Consider the following 21,051-nt stretch of genomic DNA (forward strand, 5'->3'; position numbering starts at 1 on the left):
GGATTACAAGTCTTAACCGATTAAGCCTTTTCCATACGAAAAATGCCGTTTCTGAAGATGCTGACGAAACTTCCTATTTCAAAGTGGTTCTCTTAATGATTAAGTTGTCCAAGAACGAATTTCTCACGGTTGTTGAGCAGTTGGCTTGCCAAATAACAGTAAAGAAGCCCCCCTTTACTCCGCCCGGTCTTTGTTGTAAGGCGTCATGCGCTGATCACAGACTGATGTCAAAAATATCAGCCAGCATCTGATGTCGGTAAAGGAGCAGCTTGCCCCCCGTCCATCTATCTCACTCTAACTTGTCACTTCCCGTTGGCGGTTCCACGTGGGCTATTCTAATTAGCAGATAAGTCTTACATTACCAGTGTTACCACAGGTGACGGTAAGATCTAACACAATCTCATGTAAACTCTTTGGTAATGTAACATTTAATTTTGATACAAAGCGGCGGTTACAACTAAAACCACGAATTTGCGTGCCCCCCACACATCCCACACCAAGGTTTGGGGGGGGCTGTTGGCCACAAACAGTAACTACACTGAGTGGGGCCCCATAAACAACAAACCCGCCCTTGCACACACTGATTGAGACAACGAATGGGGCGGCATATTCGGATCCTGATTGGCTGAGTCGCGGCACATTGGTTCGCCCAGTCCTGATGTGTGCAAATCCATGCTGGTTTCGAAGAGTAGCGGTAAACGTCATTTCCGCTTAGCAATTCTATCCCCGCCTCCAAGGATTATATCCCCGCCCCGTGATATCAAGTCACGCCTCTCGCGGATTCTATCGCCGCCTCTCTTTCTGAGTCTCAGAAAGCGCTGCCTCGGGGTCCCAGCTCTCACTATGGCGGGCTATAAGGCATTCCAGAGGGATTTAATTGACCTGTTTTAAGGAGTCAGTCGCACGACCACTTCCAGCAGACCTAATCGAAGACAAGACAGCCGGGGGCTGCATCGCGCTACACTTTTCAGGTTGCAGGTGGAAGTACGCGGCTCTTGCTCCAGCATCTCTAAAAGAGGTAAACCTGTTGCTGGCGTCGCTGCCCTGGGCCGTTTCAGCGGGACGTTATTGGAGCTGCCTATACGTCTATAAAACTACCAAGATGGGCATGATGATGCGGCTCATTTCATTTAATAAGAAAATAGTTCAGCTTTATAAATGTACTTTACATAGGCTGTATAGTACAACTGTTTTGTTTTCCGGTGTACACAATATTTAATATATAATATGCATTAAAACTGTAATGCATCATTTACAGATAATTATCAACAGCATAACCCTGTAGAAAGCAGAAAGAAAAAAAGTCCCACGATTAACTAAACACAGAGCTAAAGGAGCTATCCCTTTATTGTTTGTGATTTAAAATAAACGATAATCTGGTTAAGTTTACAGTATAAACGGGACAAGAAGCACAGGTGAAATGCAAGTAGAGAATGTTATGCGCATTTTTAGCATTAAACGCATCAACGATGATGTGCGGTCGGTTGTCTTAACCTTTTGTAATTCGCATTTTAATGCCGGCAATGCTGCCTTTTCTCAGTTTCAGCAGGGTGGTTAACACTTCCATTCACTCCAATCTATAACTGGTTCCTTGATCCCGGATTCCTTGATAACTAGAGAGTTTACGTACATTTAGGCCACAAGTTTATTTGTACCTGCCCCGATACTGGAAGGACTGTAAATATTATCTGAGGTCTGCGGTCGGTAATCTATACATTCATCCAACAAAAGGCGATTATTCTAACTTGCGGGTACTGTTACACTTGTTACTCTGATCATCCCCCAGACGCGTTTCCTATGTATTGTTACATTGATATCGGGCACAGTCTGACAGGAGCATCCCCTCCCCCACGTTCCCGGCCCAGCCCCAAACTATGCTGAGCTTCCTCCGGCGGACCCTGGGCCGGCGGTCCGTGCGCAAGCACAGGGAGAAGGCGCGCCTCCGAGAGGCGCAGAGAGCCAGCACGCACATCCCGGCGGCCGGAGACGCCAAGTCGGTCATCACCTGCCGCGTCTCCCTGCTGGATGGCACCGATGTCAGCGTGGACCTGCCGGTGAGGCTGTCTGCCTGTCTCTCTACCTACGATCGGCTCTGTTTATTTGTTGGACATGCCTAAGTTGGTGGTGGTTGTTTTATTACGCTAGTTAATTGCTTTTTGGGTACTCCCCTCCTCGGAAAGAATTTTTGGTACAGTGAGATCATACTCAACACCAATTAACAGTCCAAACGGGATAGAAATAAGTAACACGAATGCCTCATTAATGAGCCGGGATCTGCTGCATGTGTTATTTTAGCTGCAGCATAATGCACTCTAAAGACTCAGTGAAGCAGACTCCAGTTCCTGGTGTAAGGTGCTTCTCCATCCTTACTTCCTGGTTGCTCTCTGGCCATCTCCCCAGTCCGTTACCTCCTTCTCCGAAAACCGAATTCTTAGCTGACCTGCCAGCTTTTCCCTGCATTGCTGCTTTCAGGACACTCCTTACCGCTGCCGTGTCTATAGAGAGGGGCTTTTGTGAAGTTTGTCACGGGTTTTCTTCTGAGGGACAGACTGGTGGTGGGTCCATGGGCTGTGGGGCTGCCTGTGAAGCTTCTGGATAAGTCACCCTGTACCTGACTCCCTTTGGGTCTTTGGCTGTTTTGTTACTGAGACAAGGAGATACCTGAGGTATCAGCCTCTGGGATTATCATGCGTATGAATTAGAGGACTATTAGATCTTATTAGATTCCTATTAGATTCAGATTCAGAATACTTTTATTGACCCCAGAGGAAACGCCCTGTTTTGATTATAATTATGGTTATTATCTATCAGTTTTGCAGATGGCTGGTTCATGTCTTGTTTTGGCACTCATATGGGAGGCTTTTCTTTATCTGAAACTGCATGGCTGCTCTTGCTGTATTCTTTGATTTAGTAGGTCCCTTTAACCACATGCTGGATGCAGGATCTTACTTTTGAAGTCTTGTCTTGAAGTGGTTCTCACGCCGCTTGTCTGCGTGAAGCTGTCTAACCCCAAGCACAGCTCTGATATCCTTTGTCCTGTCACCTTCCCCAGTTAAGCCGTCATACTTCCTGTCCCATAGGGGGCAGTGATTCTGCCTGATCTTTTTAAATAGGTTATCATAGTCCTTCATCTGAATGTGACTTAAGCAGGTTCGATGTGGAAGAGTGTCCTCAGTTTTCAAACGATGTTTCACGTGAACTTTTGAAAAATTGCATTTTTCAGTCACCCAACGCCTTGTAATAATATATGTAAAGAATATGATTGACAATTGAGGACAAGTGGGTATGATTGATGCGCTGAGATGTTGCTGCTGGCTCTGGCGGGGGGGTTAATCATTGCCCCCGCTGCCTTGTGGGAAACCTTTGCCCTGCCCCTGGATGATTTTAACCAGACGCTGGGGGTGCGTGGATTTTACTATCAGATGTGGTTAAGGATCTGGTTTCAATCCACCTCAGAGTGCCCGTTTCAGACGGAAGCTCGTGTTCTGCTTCTTCCCAAGAGAAGCGCACGTTATCAGGAACACTATGAGGTACCGCAGAGGGGAGTCTGCGATGCTGAGGGCGCCGTGGTCCACTCCCCCTGGAATGCCAGGGGGGCCAGAGTCGGTCGGCCCCTCAGCCTCATGTCCCTCCCCCCACTGGCCGGGGATGTAGCCGCCGCTGTCGGAATGCCGCAGGTGGGGGTGCTCCCTGAGCTTGGCGTGACCCCCCCCACCCAACCACCACCCTCCCCATGGCTTTTAAAGGCCTCTCTGACTGTCCCGCAGCTTTAAAGACGCACATTATAATTGCAGTGCCGAACTTGTTCAGCCTTTGGGTCGTAACTGTGCTGGAGCGTTTCTGTGGTCGGTGGTTCTGGTGGATTCAGGCGGAGAGAGGCTCTTCCTCTGCTGGCCGGGTCGCCGGTCCACCAGAGCAGAACGGCACAATGGAGGCTGGCCGTTTGGGCGTCACGTGGCTGAGTGTCTGAGGCCAGCGATCTGTTGCCGTGGATACCTATCCCCCCCCCCCCCCACCCCCCACGCTTTGTGTGGGAGCTGCTGGGCTGAGGAGTGCAGAGATTTGCACAAGGCAGCTGAACACCCAGGAGGGGGGGGGAGGAGTTCATTAGGGCAGGGGTGCCTTGGGAGGAATTTGGCTTGGGTTTTCAGAGTTAGGTTTCTGAGCTGCCAGTGAAATGGGGGGGGGGGGGGGGTGTTTTGTGCTGTGACCGTGTTTGTGGTGCAGCAGCGACAGTTTGCTGTTTACTCCACGCGGGACTGCGGGCATGGACAGGCCACACCTATGGGGAAATTACATATGAGCCCAGGATGTAATGTCTGGTGGTAACTGGGCTGACATCACAGGCAGGTGATGTATTTCCTGTGTCTTCCTGTTGGGGGGCTCATGCTACAAGGTGCTTCAGGGAGTTGGGGGCCCCGTGACACCCAGAAAGTCTACAGCGTGCCGCAGTGTGTGCTGAAGGTAGTGAGTAATTCAGCGTGGGGAGGCTAGTGCTTACAGACAGGGATGCTGCTTACATTCACACTCATACAAATGCTGCCCTTCATGGCATCTCACAGCGGCGGGTTTTGGTCACATCTCCGACCCGTGGGTGTTTGACATGCTGTCTGCCCTCCACAGAAGAAAGCCAAAGGAGAGGAGCTGTTTGACCAGATCATGTATCACATGGACATCGTGGAGAAGGACTACTTTGGGCTGCGCTTCATGGACTCCGCCCAAGTCCCGGTAAGGTTGAGGGAGGGCTGTGGGCAGGGTTTGTGCTCAGGTTTTGTGGAGGGGTGTGGCTGTGGGTTTTGGAGGGGTGGAGCACAACCCGAAATGCTTAGAATAAGGACTTTATACTACGTTAAGCGTTTTCCCCTCCATTGACGCCCATTATAAGGAAAAGGCTTAATGTAAAATAAAGTCCATATTCCTTGTATTTCGGTTTTGATTTTTTGTCAGGTGAAAGTCTTTATGACCAGATGTGTGTGTGCGAAATTTGGTGATTATTGGTCGCTATTTTGGTACATTAAACCACATTAAGCGTTTTCACATTAAGCGTTTTAGAATGTCCCTCTCAAAGGTACTATGAAACACCGGGAAAGTATTAGCTTACCTTATATATATAGTAATTAGAACATTATTTCCGAAATGCGTACTATACATCATGTTTTCAGCACGCCAGCACGCAAATTTTTACACAGTATTCACGATTCTCCCAACCTTATCAAGTAGACTCGTGACTCGCCCATGCCGTTAGTTGACCAATCACAGTGTGATTGTCAGAAGAGATGTATATTCAGTGAGTTTAATGATTAATTTATTAAGAAGCGGCGAGAGAGTGACTAAAAAAAATAGATGCTGAAAAAAAGTGAGGAATTTGATTAGTAGAAGCAAAAATACAAAGAAAAGTGAAGAATTGAAATCAAACTCCAGGGGGAACCCTGCATGTGTGATTGGAGGGTGTGGAAAGGTGGAGCCGTGGTCTATGGGGGTGTGGCCGTGTGTAATTGAGGGGTGTGGTTGTGGAGAGAGGGAGCTGTGGTGTATGGGGGTGTGGCCGTGTGTAATTAAGGGGTGTGGTTGTGGTTTTTGGAGGGGTGTGGTCTATGGGGGTGTGTGCCTGTGGGCCTCTGTTTCTAGGTCACAGGTAAAAATCAGAGGCATGCTGGAGGTTTAATGACATGTTGACAGTCAGTCTGTAATTGTTTGGGTTATGTAGATATTGCAACAGCATTTAGGAAGCAGAGAGCTGTGTGGGTGTGTCCTGCGTGTGGAATGTGCGGGAGGTGCTGGGGAGCAGGGAGTCGCTGCACCCAGGGAGTGCGTCCCCTCTGCCCCGCGGAGCACCTCCTCGCTCCCCCTGGCCCCGTCTCGATGTGACACGACCCCCAGATCCCTAATCTGCACTCCGCTTGGATCGCTGCGCACAGCTGCGGCTTTACAGCATCTGCTCTTCCCGAGTGTCATGGAGGCCGTCTGGGCAGCGTTGGTGATGGGGGAGGGGGAGGGGGGGGGTGGCTCAGGCATCTCATCACTGCTGGGGAGTGTGCTGTGCTGCTTGACCAGTATCTCCTGTCTCTCTTCCTCTCTACAGCATTGGCTGGACGTTACGAAGAGCATCAAAAAGCAGGTGAAAAGTAAGTGCTGTTCATGTCACGTTTGCACTTTGGCCGGACGGCAGCTCCCGGGCCTCAGCCGGGAAACACGGCCTGACACGCGTGACTCGCGTGAGCCCCCTCCCGCAGGTGCGCCGCGCCCTTCAGACTGAGGTGCGGTCAGCGTGTCTCTGCTCATGTTCCTCGTGATGCACATGCTAGATGAGTGTGTTAAGCAGTCTGCGAGGGCCGTCTGGTTGCTCTGCATGGGCACGAGCAGTAATGTCCCCACCCCGCTGTGTGTTGCAGTCGGCCCCCCCTACTGCCTTCACATGAAGGTCAAATTCTACTCCTCTGAGCCAAACAACCTGCATGAGGAGCTGACGAGGTGAGCGTCCGTGGGTCAGAGGTGGGGGTAGGGGGGCACGGCCTGTTTGTGTGGCCCTGTAGGACCCTTTGATGTTATGCTGCCATGGTAATGAGGACAAAGCTCAGCAAAGGCTCTTGTGATGCAGTGGCAAGGTAAACATCCTCAACGCACAGTGAAGGTGTGTGTGTGTGTCTGTGTGTGTCTGTGTGTGTGTCTGTGTGTGTCTGTGTGTGTCTGTGTGTGTGTCTGTGTGTGTGTCTGTGTGTGTCTGTGTGTGTGTGTGTGTGTCCTGGAGCGGGTTTACCTATCCTTATGGGGACATAAATGTGATAAATATCCATTTTTTTTCCCTTATGGGGATCGGTTTCCTGGTCCCCATAAGGGAAAACTCTATTTTATAAAAATCGGTGACTGCTGTGAAAAAACTAAAAATGCAAAAACTCTTATATTTTGTTTGGTTACTTATGGTTATGGTTAGGGCTGGGTGGGGGTTAAGGTTGTCATAGTTAGCGTTAGCATTTTTCCCATTGAAATGAATGAGCGGTCCCCATAAGGATATGTTTACCCTGCATGTGTGTGTGTGTGTGTGTGTGTGTGTCTGTCTGTCTGTCTGTCTGTGTGTGTGTGTGTGTGTGTGTGTGTGTGTGTGTGTGTGTGTCCCTGTCTGTGTGTCCTGGTGTGTGATTGTGTGTGTGTGTGTGTGTCTCCCTGTGTCCTCGGTGATGCTGATAGCTGCTCTCCCCCACCCAACAGGTATCTGTTTGTGCTCCAGCTGAAGCAAGACATCCTGAGTGGAAAGTGAGTATCCCTCCCTACCATCGCAGGTCCCACAGCGCCTCCAAGAGGCCGCGATTTCGACCGCACTGCTCACGCTGTTTCTGATAAATAATAATAAATAGCCGAATGATGTCAAAATAAGGCTGGTAAGAGGATTATGGGTGGTTTTATGGCTGTGGTTTTATGATCAGGCTGCTCTGTGGCACTGCCAGTTTGCTGGCTTACAAGCACATGGTCAGCTGAGGTGGTGTCACATGACCCCCGTGTGACTCACAGCAGATGGTGCATCACGGCAGAGCCTTCCGGCCGAGCCCATTCGCACCTGTCCTTACTCTCAGGTTGGGATGGTCACATGTTGGTTACGTGTAAATTAGCAGTAAGAGCTGCTGAGAAGCTTCATGTTATTCGCAGGTGATGAGCTGATTGAATTCAGATTGTTTAGGTGATAAATGTGTCCCTATTTTATTAGACAATACAGCTGAACACTGAATCACAAACGAGGCGTGTCGTCTCGTAAATGTACACTATTGTAGTTTGATCAGTTTCGCTTTCGACTATAATAATTATCCCCACAGAGTCCAGAGTCTCATGCTGAGTTCACCATGAGTAACTTCCTTTGTTGCTTTCTCGTTCTCCTGAAACCAAAAGCTGGAACAAACTTCACGTAATCGAGCCCTGAATCTAACCTCAGTGCATGTAGCTTACGGAGAGCTTTTGGAAGAGAAGCGGAATTTGCTGCTGACCTTTGACCCCTGTGCTTCACACAAACATAAATATCAATCCGATCCTGTTTAACTCCTCACAGATGCTGCACATCTACTCAGCTTTCTGTGACCGTGTGGTAGAATGCTTTAGTAGATTATTTCGGCCTTTGAATTTGGTGGATTCTTGTGGGATCCAGTTTCACAGCAGTTTGTACACGTGAGACTTTGGATGGTTTGTGTTCTTCATAAGCAGCCCGGCAAACTCGGCCCCCAGACCCTCATCCCCACCCCTTAGGCGTCCTTCTGTCTCCCCCACAGGCTGGAGTGTCCCTTTGACACAGCTGTAGCTCTGGCTGCCTTCGCCTTGCAGGGTAAGCGCCTCCATCTCCCATCATGCCCTGCCTCCCTCCTTCATGTAAATCGTTTCCTGTCACCCGGGCCTTTTCACTTGGGGGTGGGGTTTGATAATCTCAGAGGCCCGGAATGAGATGTGCGGCCATTTATCATGCCGTTTATGATGCTGTGTAACTTTCGTTTCCATAACATGGTCTGGCCTAAAGGAATGTGGAGGCTGGAGGAGCTGATGAATCCAACTGGAATTCTGTCTGCCAGCCCCCACCCCACCCTGCCCCCCCCTCCCAATCTGGAGCCACATGCACATGCCAGCTCATTATAATCCCCCTCTGCTCCCCCCATCTCCACCTAACACTCCCCTCTTGATACCTGACTCAAATCATCCCCCAGCCAGGAGTCCTCACCTGCAAAGGATTCTGGGTAGTGGACACACCCTCTAATTTGACTCTGCCTTCGGTTAAAGCTGCGTTCCCTGCATGTGTCTGTGGGGGCGCCGTGGGGCGTGAACGCTGTGCCTCCCATACAGGCTGATGGTGTGCGGCTGGTCTGCATATAAACCCACAGGTGTTGGGTTTGGTGTTGTGAGTCTGAGCATCTTCACTTCATTAAGCTACGGGACCCAGTAGCTCACACCTAACCTCAAACGTGGGGAGGTGTCCTTCAGCCTGCTGGTCATATGCTTGTGAAGAACCTTACATACACTCTTGTTAGTGATGGTGGGAGAGCCATCTCAGATTCTCGTTAACTTTACTGTGGCCTCTAGTGGGGCGATACTCAGAGCCTTTCTGTGCTTTGTCCGTGCCTCCCAGGCGAGCTCGGGGACTTCGACCCGACCGAACACAGCCCCGATCTGGTGTCCGAGTTCCGTTTCATCCCCCAGCAGACGGAGGACATGGAGCTGGCTGTGCTGGACGCCTGGAAGGGATGCAGGTGCGTTAGTCGCCTCCTACAGACACCCAGCATACTGCTGTCATGTGTTAAATCAGATTTGGGAGCGTGTGTTGGGGTGTCTTTGGTTAAGCGTAAGGTTAAGTGTTACCCCAGGATCTTGGCAACTGTGACAGCTAAACAGTATCTCCCCCCCCGCCCCCCACCCCACCCCAGAGGCCAGACACCAGCGCAGGCTGAGATCAACTACCTGAACAAGGCCAAGTGGCTGGAGATGTACGGTGTGGACATGCACACGGTCAAGGTCGGCTGTGGTGGAGGATGCACTGCCTGAAGGGGGCGCTCTGCTCAATGTGACATCATAGCGGGGCTTATGGAGTGTGAGGGTTGTGTCTGACGCTCTGTACCATCTCTGTCCTTCCCAGGCGCGCGACGGTAATGACTACAGCCTGGGTCTGACCCCCACTGGGGTGCTGGTGTTCGAGGGCGAGACCAAGATCGGCCTGTTCTTCTGGTGAGGGCTACTTCCTGAGAACAACCTCTGTCCTGGCGGAGAGGATCTGTTCTTTGTCTGTACTGACGCCAGTTGGGGGGGGTGGGGGGTGCTGCTGGTTTGTCCTTTTAGTCTGACCCCACCCCCCTACCCAGGCCCAAGATCACCCGGCTGGACTTTAAGAAGAGCAAGCTGACGCTGGTGGTGGTGGAAGATGATGACCAGGTGATGCGGCCGGCTAAGGAGGTCATTCTGCTCTGACCCTAACACAACACCACATGTCCCCACAATGTGGTAAAACCTGTTACTTTTTAGCCATTTTTCAGGTCCCCACAAAACAAACAACAAAAAAAAACTAGAATAGCCAAAAGTCTTGAATTTTGTTTGGTTACTTATGGTTAAGGTGAGGGTTGTGTACGGTTAGGGTTATCATAGGACTATTTTGGCCTGATGGAGCTTTTGGGTATCACCTTCCTGGCAGGATGTGTGGCTTAGACGTTCTGCCCCTGCTGTGCCTGGTGCATTGTGGGTAGCATCAGCACCTAAGGTCTGTCACCTTCCGCACAGGGGAAGGAGCAGGAGCATACCTTTGTGTTCCGCATGGACCATCCCAAAGCCTGCAAGCACCTGTGGAAGTGCGCTGTGGAGCACCACGCCTTCTTCCGGCTGCGAGGGCCTGTCCAGAAGAACGCCACCCGCTCCGGCTTCATCCGCATGGGCTCCCGCTTCCGCTACAGGTGGGCCAGGCCTGTGTGTGTGGGGTCTGCCTGCTTTCCTGGGCAAAGACAGGGGAAGGAGGAGTAGCCTGGTAACCTGATGCACCCTTTATATACAAATGTGGGGGAAGTACTTCCTGTTTACCTTTTGGGGGGAATGTTAGTCACCAGAGGTCAGTTCCATATCCAAACATCTCCTGGAGTTCAGAGGTAGAGTGAGGGGAGCCGGCATGACCCAGAGCGGGAAGAGGTCCTCATCAGACGCCCTTCTGTACTGGGTCAGCATGCCGCCCCCTACTGGGGGGCATTTGGTACTCACCGCTCCAGTGCTGTTTCCCCAGCGGAAAGACTGAGTATCAGACCACGAAGGCCAGCAAGACCCGGCGCTCTGCCTCATTTGAGAGGAGACCCAGCCGGCGCTACTCTAGGAGGACTCTGCCAAACAAGGGTGAGCGCCCCCTACTGGCCAGCATGGGTCACTGCTCCCGTGAAGTGCCGCTGTTCTGCTTTCCTGAGTATGAAGTCGTGTGAATGCATTGATCTAATGGGCTTTTAGGACCCTGAACACATCAAAGGACATTAATCCTGACGCCTATATGAGCCGAGACAATCATACTAACCACCCCCCCCAATTTTTTTTTCTCAAACAGCTGTTAACAAGAACCATGAGTAAGTACTGCCCCCTTAATGCCCATGAGGGATATGGCGGGGTGCTGTGGGAGTCCTGCTTCACTTTCGAGGACGGTGGCCTGAATACTCTGACCCTGACCGACACCACAGAGTGGAGCTCCGAGTCCCAGCAGCCCCCACAGCCCCCGTGGCCATATGAGTACAGTCCCACCCTGCCTTTTGGGCTGTTTTTTAAAAAAAATTTGTGTAAACCTTTCTTCTTTTCCCCCTGTAAAGGACACACAATAACGGAGTGGATCAGAGCAGCGATGCCAAGGTACTGAGCTTTGGGGACGAGTTTCCCATGAGTGGGATATTATTCCTGTTTGTACAAACTTGCTGAGGGACGCCTTTGTGTCACTGTCCCCTCAGCCCCGGAGTCCCTGGCCCACCTTGCCCATAGTCACCACTCTGCCTACTGACCCTGGGCCAATGGAAATCGAGTGTCTCTCCAGGAGTCCCGGAGCCAGCCAATCGGAGAAGAGAAGGTGAGCAGCCCTTAGCGTAATACAATAAGAACATTAATGTAGGTTAATCCGGCACCCTGCTGTCGCCCGGCCGCTCCTCCTCCACTCAGTGTCTGACAACAGAAGGCTGTTAGTTCTGCACCGTCAGCTCTGGGTGGGTGTGGGGGGCGGGCGGCTTGGAGACAGAGCGGTCTGGCCAGGCCGTGCCGGGAGCAGTAGTCGGGATCTTCCTCCTCTTCTTATCACCCATTCCTGTGCCCGCTGGGGTGACGTCACCTGCTGCTGTGTAAACAGACAGATTAGCGACCGCGGCGGGATGATCGGCCTGCCTCAGCGTCACGCGGGCGGCTCCTACGCTCTGCTCGCGCTGCGTGTATAAATAGTGTCTCGCATGACGTGTGCACATACAGTCAGGTAATTTACTGCTGCTGGAGCTGTGAATACAAGCAGAGTGTAACTGGCAGGGTGATAATGGAATGAGCCCGGCTGTGTGAGCGCTGGAGGCACCAGCTGGTTTGATTCGCCTCTTTCCCTGTGGCTTCCTGCTCAGACGAGCTGTCAGCTTTATTCAGTCGGCTCGGAACGGTTCCGTGACGTGGTACTGAGATTCAGCAGTCGTTCACTTGGTCTTCATCTATACCTGCCGACCAGTCTAATCACTCAAACCTATTCCACTCTCCCCTACACATTTAAAGGGCCCAGGTATAACCACCTTGAGGTGTAGGGTGGGTATCTCTACCTGCAGGCTTCCCCGATGCCCGTCCATGCTGGTAGATCAATGGCTAATAGTTTTAAAACTGCACATTATTTGTTCCAGCCTGAAGTGCTGAGTGCAAGCAGCCATTTCTCAAGGCGAGGTATGTACCCATTGGCGAGGCATGTGCCCGCCCTCTGTAGAGCGCTTCGACCAATCAGATTCCGGGGTTTTTGATTGAGGGGCTGTCGCTGCTGGTTCTCCCTTCTTGATTCATTTTTTTTTCTATATCATCTCTCTCTGCGATAATCCAATCAGTGGCAGGTGTGGTGCAACTCCTACTCTGCGGTACTGTGCTGGGCCTCACCACATTCCCTCCATGGTGATTTGATTGTGACCCTCGGTCCTTCTTGACCTCCTGCTCTGGACTAATATCCTGTCACGTTCAACCCTTAAATCGTCCAATCCGGTGTGTCTCGCTGACTTGCTGGCCTTACAACAGGGAAAGCTCTCCTTGGCCACAGCTAGACAGAGGCCCATTCGTATTTAACGGTGCTGTCCAATCACAGTCCAGCAGTGTAAATCTGCGCTGACGTTTTTAATGAAGGGCTGATTGTGTCACTCTTGGCCTATGTGCCATTTGTATAGGTGCGTAGGAATGCTTTAGTTTACACGTATCGCATCATGCTCTCCTTTGAGACACACACACACACACAAACACACACGTACAGTGGGACCCCTGTATCCGCAGTTTCCATAACCATGGTTTCAGATATCTGTGGATTATGTATCGATACCTAGAGACTCAGCTGGGTGATTTCTGAGAGAGATTATCTAAGTCTTATTCTATAAACCCTCTTTTTGACAATGCAACAAACGGATCTGTATCACCTTAAACTCTGTGCAGGGCTTTGTGTTCTGTATTCAGAATGAAGCCACATTAATTTGCAGGCTTACTTTTATCCTGATAAATACATTCTGACAAATTCTTTATTTTGCCCTTTGCACAAGTACAAGTAGAGGGACATCGGAATGCTTCTCTTCACCTAGCACACAGTGCATGGTCAGCCAGCGTGTGGTTCCCTGGAGCTGGGGATTATGGACCTTGTTCAAGGGCCCGTGGACACACAACTGTTCTGCCGAGGCTGGGGCTTGACTTGGCGATCTTCTGATCACAGACACAGAGACCTAACCCGCTGAGTCTGCTAGCTGAGCCGCCCCCAGTAACCATGTGGGAAGGAAAGTGCTTTAAGCTCCGCCTCTCGGCCGGAGTAAGCGAGGTACACTCAAGCCAATTCATCTCATTAGTCAGACTGACAAGAATGCTCGATAATACCGTGCTAAATAATCCCCTAGCATCCGATAATTGTCAGCATCAGTGCTCTGGTTACCGCGGTGTTACTGCCGCACCCGGCGTGTTGGACCATTAGGGATTGTTGTTGCTGTGGAGGGACCCCAGAACCCCCCTCAAACCCCCCTACTAAACACCCCCCCTCCGCACTAACCTTCAAGACCCTCTATGTCCTGCATGCCATATGCTGCTTGAATGCCCTGTTAGAGCCCTGCTGCCCTTCTGTGATCTGTCTGTATGGCCTGTGTTTATAAGCTGCTATTGGTCTGTGCCATTGGTTTCATATTTGCCTTCTAGAACTCTCTCTCTCTCTCTCTCTCTGTCTGCCTTATCAGCTCCAGCTCCTCTATCTGCCTACATTCCTCCTGTCATGTGTTTAATCTTGTGTCTCCCACCTCCCACCCCCCCCCCCCAGCTGACCTTGCCACAAGGGCCCAGGCTGCTCCCCACGGCTCCTAAAGTGTATGGATGGTTTTTAAAAAAATAAAAATAAAATCACGCCAGAATCCCCAGGGAGACAAAGGCGCCTCTGTTCTGGTCAGGTGAAACTGCATGCCCCTCCCTGCCCCCCCCCCCCCCCCAGAATGAAACTCTTGCATGAGGGGGAGGGACAATAGCTCCCCGCTGAAAGGATCGCTGGAATGTGCAGGTGTCGTACGCCATCGAGGACACACCCCTAAAGGAAGGCCTAATGTGAGAGGACATGACCGTCCCAGCGGCGCCCCCCTCAGGGCTCATCAGGAACTCTCACTGCTCACCCCACCTCATGCTGTCCCCTTTACATTTTTATTCCTTTATATGTAAATTTCCCTTTTTTTCCCCGCAATCTGGACATATGAAATCATAAAGGCTGTAGTAAATCCCATGTTTAGTTCAGTTTTATGCTGCCCATCTATCAGGACTGCGGATTTTTTACTCAGTCATTACAGCCGTAATCTGAAATCTCGCCTGATCAGCGGTATCATTCCCCTGTAACTGCGTACCTTATGCTCTCTTCCCTAAGTCCTCAGAAAAGTACCAATAAAAATGTCCAGCGTATAGACAGCGCTGTGTTTGTGTGGTCTGAGCCCGCAGATACGCGTTCCCTGCTGTGGGGGTGCTGCCCGCGGGCCCGGCCGTCTGTGCGACTGGCCTCCATGACGTTTATTGCAGCCTGCGGTTGGTGTGACCGGTGGCTCGCTGGTTCTGCAGGTGAATCGTGGGATATCTCCCTCGGACACACGGAAGATGCTCCATGTTCGGAGGGGGTGTTCCAGCCATGCAAGGCTGAGCCGGAGCGGGGTGGGGGTGGGGGGGGTCACCTTCTTCTGGCTCCTCATTTCTGGCTTCTCGGCTAGTTAACTTATCATATGTATTAATTACACCCTGCTCTGCGCTGTAAGCACCTCCATGACACGCTTCCTCAGGCCTGACCTTCAGGGTGGATTCACTACGGCGCCTATTAAAGGCCTTTTTCCATATGCACCTCGTCTTAACCGTAACTGCGACCGTAACCCTTTCATCCGGTCAGCTCTGCCCGTCTCTGTACCGAGCGTTTCGGGGGGAAGGGGGAGTTTAAGATAGAACGGGAGTCCATGCGAGGCATATGCTCTGCTTTGCGCTGTTGTGATTTGGATCTGGTGGAACCTGCCGGAACACTGGACACCATCAGAATGTCGCGGTCCCCGTGGTCTCGGTTTCGTGGCCTGTTTTGTTCTGGGCCAGCTTAGCGATCGCTGTCTGGAGCCGCTGCTGGACGGGCCACCGTTTGCTTGGCTGCGGGTGAGTAACTGGAACTTTTTTAATCAAATGAGGATTTTCCGGCACTTTCCGTGCGGTGCTTTGTTTTTCGCCTCCCTTTCTGAGTTCCCTTTGTCCTCCCGCCCCTACAGTCGGCCTCCTGCCATCGCGGACCTGCAGGAGGCGTCCGGTGACGAGGTCGTGCTGCTGGCGGTTCCCATGGCGACAGTGGGCCCGGCGGAGGATGCGGCCCTCAGCGTGTCAGCCCTCGGTAACACAGCGGACAGGAACATCTCTCTGAACGGTGAAGAGCTCAGGGTTGAGGGGCTGCGGCTCAGCTTAGCTCAGCAAAGGGGGACTTGGCATAATGATCGGTCAGTTATCGCAGAGCCAAATGGGGCCCCTTAGCTTCCAGAATGTTCTCACTTACCGGGAAGTCCGTGTTTGGCTGTGAATGAAGTGTCTTTCTTCTCTGACTCTTTTAGAGGCCGCAGTGAGACTGAAGCAGCTGGAGATTGACAGCTCCCTCATCCAGGCTCCGGGCAGAGCTGACATTAACGTCAACATGAACAACCAGGTCGGTAGTGCACTGGGGGGGTCCTAGGGCAAGGGGGGGGGGGCATGAATATGGTGCTCCCCCCCCCCCCCCCGGTAACTTCACATAGGTCAAGCATCAAATGCTGGGTTACTCAGTTGGCTCCAGGACCTGCCGCTTACTGAGGTGTCTGAGATTATGCCTGAGGGAAAATGGGTTACTGCAGCCTCAGGATAGACTGTGGCCCTTTGAATCATCTGTCGGCCCCTGAGGGCCATTCAGTCTCGGGGACTTGAAGTTTTCTGCCCCTCAGGGGGATGTGGAGAAGCTGACTGAGAAGTGCCTCAGCGGGGTATCTCCACTGCGCCCCCCAGAGGAGCTGAAGAGCAACATCCTCAAAGCTCAAGCAGAAGCCGCCCTCAAGGTAGCGGGGGGCCAGGCAGCAGAGAGTGACATCGCTGTGAGTGTCCTTCAAGCGTGATGAACAGTGCTGCTCCCTGTTAAACTGGCAAACCTCGAACATAGTCCTTCCCTCCCAGGGCTTCAGGGACGAGCACGCACCCATGGGAGAGAAGAACTGTAACCTGCAGGAGCAGGCAGCCAGGTATGCCCTCCAGTGGCTGTGTGCTCACCAGCATCCCGCTGCAAAGCTCCTTACCGCCGCGAATAGCCTGGGCTGTGATGTCACCCGCGACCTGCCCCGCCCCAGCCCGGCCCTGACTTCCAGGATTGTTAACAATGGGATAATGAGCTTTTGAACACACACTAGCTGCTGCTTTCTGCAGGAAGCCAGCCGGCCAGAACCAGGTCCAGACTCCAGGTCATTCAGATGCTCTTTACTTAGTGTGTTGACCTGACACTGTTTGGGGGGGGGGCAACTCATTTCCTAATAAGGGCTGTAATCCCACCACAGAGTACTGAAAGAACAGCACCCCCTGTGTCCCGGATGCGATGAGCCCCCCTGTACTCAGGTTATGGATATACTGTTCCCTTTGCTTCTCTCAGCACCAAGGGGTCTGGTGGGGCCCCCTCCCCGTCCACCAGCAGGCAGCCTGAGCACCAGGGGTCCCGGGAGCTGAAGGTACAGGCTGCCCTGCCCTGTGCCTGGCCGAGGTGAGCCTCCGGGGGCAGTCCACACTGATCTCAGATCATCTTATCCTGTGGATATTCCAGGAGCTGTAGATGAGGTGGAGGTCCTGGCTGCAGTCCCTTGTACAGGGAATAAGACCTTTTTTTGAATGGGGTTTTTGTGTAGCCAATGAGGCACTGGAACCACCCCCCCCCCCCCTCACACACACACACACACAATAAACACTGTGGAAATTTCCTCTTGGTTGTGTGCTGCCCTCTGGTGGTCATACTGGGACATCGGTTACACCATGGTATCAGTTTCATTCTGCTGATGTTTACATAAAGAATTGTAGAGAAAGGTCACTTTATCAGTCTCAGTAAAAATAAAACTGTGCTAGAGATTAGCGCTGTATTTTGTTAACATGCAGACTGACGTGGCCCATGCCATTAAGCCCATGGCTGCACACCCTGCTGCTGATTGATACCTATCCAGTGTAAGCAGGGCAGTGAAAGTCTATCATTTTAATGACAGTTTATCAAGGGCAACGTATCTCTGCTGTTTACACTGTTCGTGCTGCATGAAAATCAGCGAGAGTTACTGAATTATGAGACAGGGTCTCCATGAAGCTGTCGAAGCTGCACATCTTCATTTCAGCCAGTAGGTGGCACCTTCCGTCTTTAGTCTGTTCTGCCCATATAGCTGCACCAGAGTGCCTTCTTGCTTCCTCAAAGAGCAGCACACCTGTACAGATGTATTTGCAACTAAAAACACGACTCATTGTTAAACCGAATGGTTTATATAATGAGAAAAGGGTCCCAGTGTATAATGTCAGATCTAAATGATGTTACATAGTGTCTATATATGTCAAGGTGGGCCGTTGTACCCATGATCAGAAGGTTGCCGATTCACGTCTTAGGGTCAGCAGAGTTGGGCCTTTGAGCAAAATGCTTAGCCCCCAGTTACCCCAGGGACTGTATGACCCTTTCTGAAATGTATGTCACCTAGATTTTTTTTTTAATCTGCTAGATAGATGGATGGATAGATATTGTATGTTTTGTTTGGTGATGTTTGGCTCAGAATAGGTTGAACAACAGCACCCCCCCAAGCTACTGATGGTGTTGGGTCGATGTTATGGACATTGGGCAGAGCGTCGGTTAATAAAGGAGCACTATTAAGTCAGTGAGATCAGTATCTTTTTGGGTCCTTGCCTTCGGCCACATTGCTGCCAGACTTGGTGACATGAGAAGCATGCTAGTTAGCACCCTCTGTTTAAATGCCCATGGGCCTGTTTGGCCTCAGAACATCACAATGCATCGCCAGATGGGTGGCTGGACCAGGTCGTCCCTGCGAGCATCACAATTGGTCATTCTGCATGTGCCAACAAGACTCCGGAAACAATCTTCATTCAAAGTCAAGGTGAATGGGCCCTAATTGCCCCATAAACACCCTTGGCGCTGCCCCCTCCCCACTTCAAAGGCCCGATACTGGCTCCAGACCCAGGAACATGGATTCTAGGAGTGTGGTAGAGCTTTCTCCAACCTTCTTGAAGGACCAGGGCTGGAAGTTGTGATCAGGCCAGTCCCCCTGCCGGCTGGTCCTCCGGTGCTTTTTGGGGAGAGAAGGATCTTATAAAGATCCCTGGCGCTGACTGTATCTGCTGTAGCTCCTCTCATGTGGATGAGGGATGTGGCAATTTCACACCCCGACTCCCTTTGGAATTTTAGCAGACCCGTGACAATTGGCTTCCTGCAGACTTGGCAGGGAGGTGTGTGTGTGTGTGTGTACGCGTGCGACTGTGTGTGTACGCGTGCGACTGTGTGTGTACGCGTGTAAGGAGCTCGCCTGAATGGAAATGGTAAAAACGGCATCATCACAGCACAGGAAACTGCTTCGGTTTAGCAGCAACGTCGTTGACGGGCCTTTTTATTTCTTGCTGTCTCTGTTAGCTGTGGCTCTGCTTCCCCTCAGACCTGCCCTCCAAAGCCGTGCAGGTCTTGGGCTTGTGGGGGCTTACATCCTGCCCTAATGCCCGCCCCCCCCTTCATTCAGTGTGCGAGCCGGCCCTTCCTGATTTTAACCATCCGGTTGCTGTGTGTGAGACGATATAAAAATTGTATCAGGCAGTCCAAATTATGTCATAAAGTATGTCATTAGAAGCTTTGTCCAAATTGTTGAGCTTGAGCACCACTTCTGAACCCTGTGTGTGATTAAGGGACCTGAACTGCCCCGCCGTCCGCGGCGAGGAGGTGCAAGCTGACGACGCGGCTTCCCACCTGCCTACTGTCCCCGTGAATGAGGCCCCGGCCATCATGGCAAAGGCGTCACCGGCGGGTGCGTCGGTGGACGTGACACAGCGCGTCGTGCCGGCGTCTCCGCCATCTGCGCAGCTTCTCGAGACACAGGTGACCTCGGTGGAGCCAGAGCAGCCGATGGCCCCCCTGTGCGATAATCTGATCGACTTCTCAGAGCCCCCCCCGGTGGTGAGTCTGTGTCGGTGCTGGTCGCACACGCCCAAGGTGTCTGGGTTTACGCCCCAGATTCTCACCAGCTCCCTCTCTATGATCCGCGCAGCCCAAAGCCGTCATCATGCCGCGCTGGATCGTGCCCACGGCTGCAGTGAGTTCAGCTCAGCAGAAACCTCCTCATCCCCCCACCCTTCCCCTGATGACCTCTGACCCCCCTGCCCCATTTGGACAGACGGGTGTTTTTACTAATGGCCTTCTGGACGACTACGATGTTGCGAATGCTGCTCCTCTCCATCCCGATGGAGGCGCTCAACCCCAAATGTCTCACGCACGTTTTGTGATCAGGTACTCGTTTCCTCAGTATGATGTGGGCAACCTCCATGTTGCTGGACTTTAACCCTGTTGCACCAAGGAGAAGTGGTGAGTTACAATTGCTAACTAGCAGCTTGTGTGTCCACCAGCACGGTGAGAAAGGAGGAGTACCCCAAATCCACACGCCTGCTGACCACCGAGCTCTGAGGGCTTCTGGGGCGCCTGCCTCTCCATCACAGATCATCATACACCTCCCTGTCCACCTGGCCGGGTGCCCTTCCTTTCAGCTACATTCCATTTGGAAGATCTTAGAAGGTTTTTAATTCTTATTTTTATGCACACCGTGGACTATGGCATTTCCATAAGCCTCCTGATATACTGCTTCTAGGGTTACTGATGATAGTAATGTGGGGAATTTGAAAATAGGCATGGAAATACTAAACCTTTCATTAGAGAATGAGATAAGGCCTCCAGCTCTGGGGCCAGACCACATTCCAGTTGCATTCCACTCGTTCTCACTGAGGTCTTGGGAACGTGCCACCTCAGACCTGCTGCCACGGACCAGGTGACCCAGAGCTGACCCTGACACAGCCTGGAGACCTTGACGAAGTCCCAGGGGACGGCTGCAGCTGTACCCCAAATCACTGCCCTATGGCATGCCGTAGGCACCTCTGTAGCGTCTGTCCTGCTTGGATTGTACTCTGTTGTAATTCCGGCACTAGAGTTGTTTCTGAATAATTGTGCGACTGTGTTGATACTCCGTTAGACCTTCATGCAAGGGGGTGGTGATGCAAATACGTCTAAAGCAAATGGAATTGTTTCCTCTGTATATTATGCAATAATCTTATCTGCCTTAGTATCATATAACCATGGAAACTGAAACGCGTAGCTCACTGTGCTATATAGCTGCACTGTGACAGGTGACCGTTTAGCCCAAAGGCCATACGCCGGTCACAGGGCAGTGAGTCTCAGCTAACTGGGATTCATTGTGTCATTCGGAATTCATAAGCTGGAAAAGCACACACACCCTATCACTGAGGAGGCTGAGCTTGGGAATGTTTGGCACCGCCCCTCGGACCATAAAGCACGGATTGCTGTTATGAAATGTGCTTCTCCCTAATGCTTCTAGAACCTTCACTTTGTAAGTGCAATTCGCTGTAGCTCACTCAGTGTATTTATTGTTTTGTTTTGTATTTTGTCACCCCTTTGTACATTTTAAGCATCATCTAGGTGTAAAGAAGCTCACAGAGCTGGTTTATATTTTAGTTTTTTACAATGTAGCGTTTCTAAGTAAAACGTTCACACTCATACATCCTGTTGACTCGTTTGATCTGTGACTGGTGACACTCGTGGATCTGTGACATTGTTCTGTTTCGCATGAC

At 51.5% G+C, this 21,051-nt stretch overlaps 1 protein-coding gene across 5 annotated transcripts; it reads left to right on the forward strand.

Moving 5' to 3' along the window:
* The first annotated feature begins 759 nt into the window (after positions 1–759).
* epb41l5 (erythrocyte membrane protein band 4.1 like 5) lies at positions 760–20,979 on the forward strand. Of its 5 annotated transcripts, XM_023826974.2 has the most exons (25): positions 761–1,018; positions 1,866–2,054; positions 4,624–4,728; positions 6,083–6,125; positions 6,393–6,471; positions 7,207–7,251; positions 8,253–8,305; positions 9,098–9,218; positions 9,393–9,480; positions 9,602–9,690; positions 9,825–9,915; positions 10,237–10,406; positions 10,727–10,833; positions 11,036–11,054; positions 11,292–11,331; positions 11,427–11,542; positions 15,438–15,589; positions 15,771–15,862; positions 16,134–16,280; positions 16,360–16,424; positions 16,826–16,933; positions 19,105–19,372; positions 19,464–19,508; positions 19,590–19,702; positions 19,819–20,979. In XM_023826974.2, the coding sequence occupies exons 2-25, from the start codon at positions 1,875–1,877 to the stop codon at positions 19,874–19,876; spliced, it is 2,394 nt and encodes a 797-aa protein (XP_023682742.1). In that variant the 5' UTR covers positions 761–1,018; positions 1,866–1,874; the 3' UTR covers positions 19,877–20,979. The 5 variants fall into 5 exon arrangements, with proteins under 5 accessions (XP_023682739.1, XP_023682742.1, XP_023682738.1 ...); XM_023826971.2 differs by having other exon boundaries at positions 760–1,018; positions 4,627–4,728; positions 19,464–19,702; XM_023826970.2 differs by having other exon boundaries at positions 19,464–19,702.
* Positions 20,980–21,051: the final 72 nt, after the last annotated feature.

The sequence above is a fragment of the Paramormyrops kingsleyae genome, chromosome 16, assembly GCF_048594095.1.
Source record: "Paramormyrops kingsleyae isolate MSU_618 chromosome 16, PKINGS_0.4, whole genome shotgun sequence".
Classification (NCBI taxonomy): domain Eukaryota; kingdom Metazoa; phylum Chordata; class Actinopteri; order Osteoglossiformes; family Mormyridae; genus Paramormyrops; species Paramormyrops kingsleyae.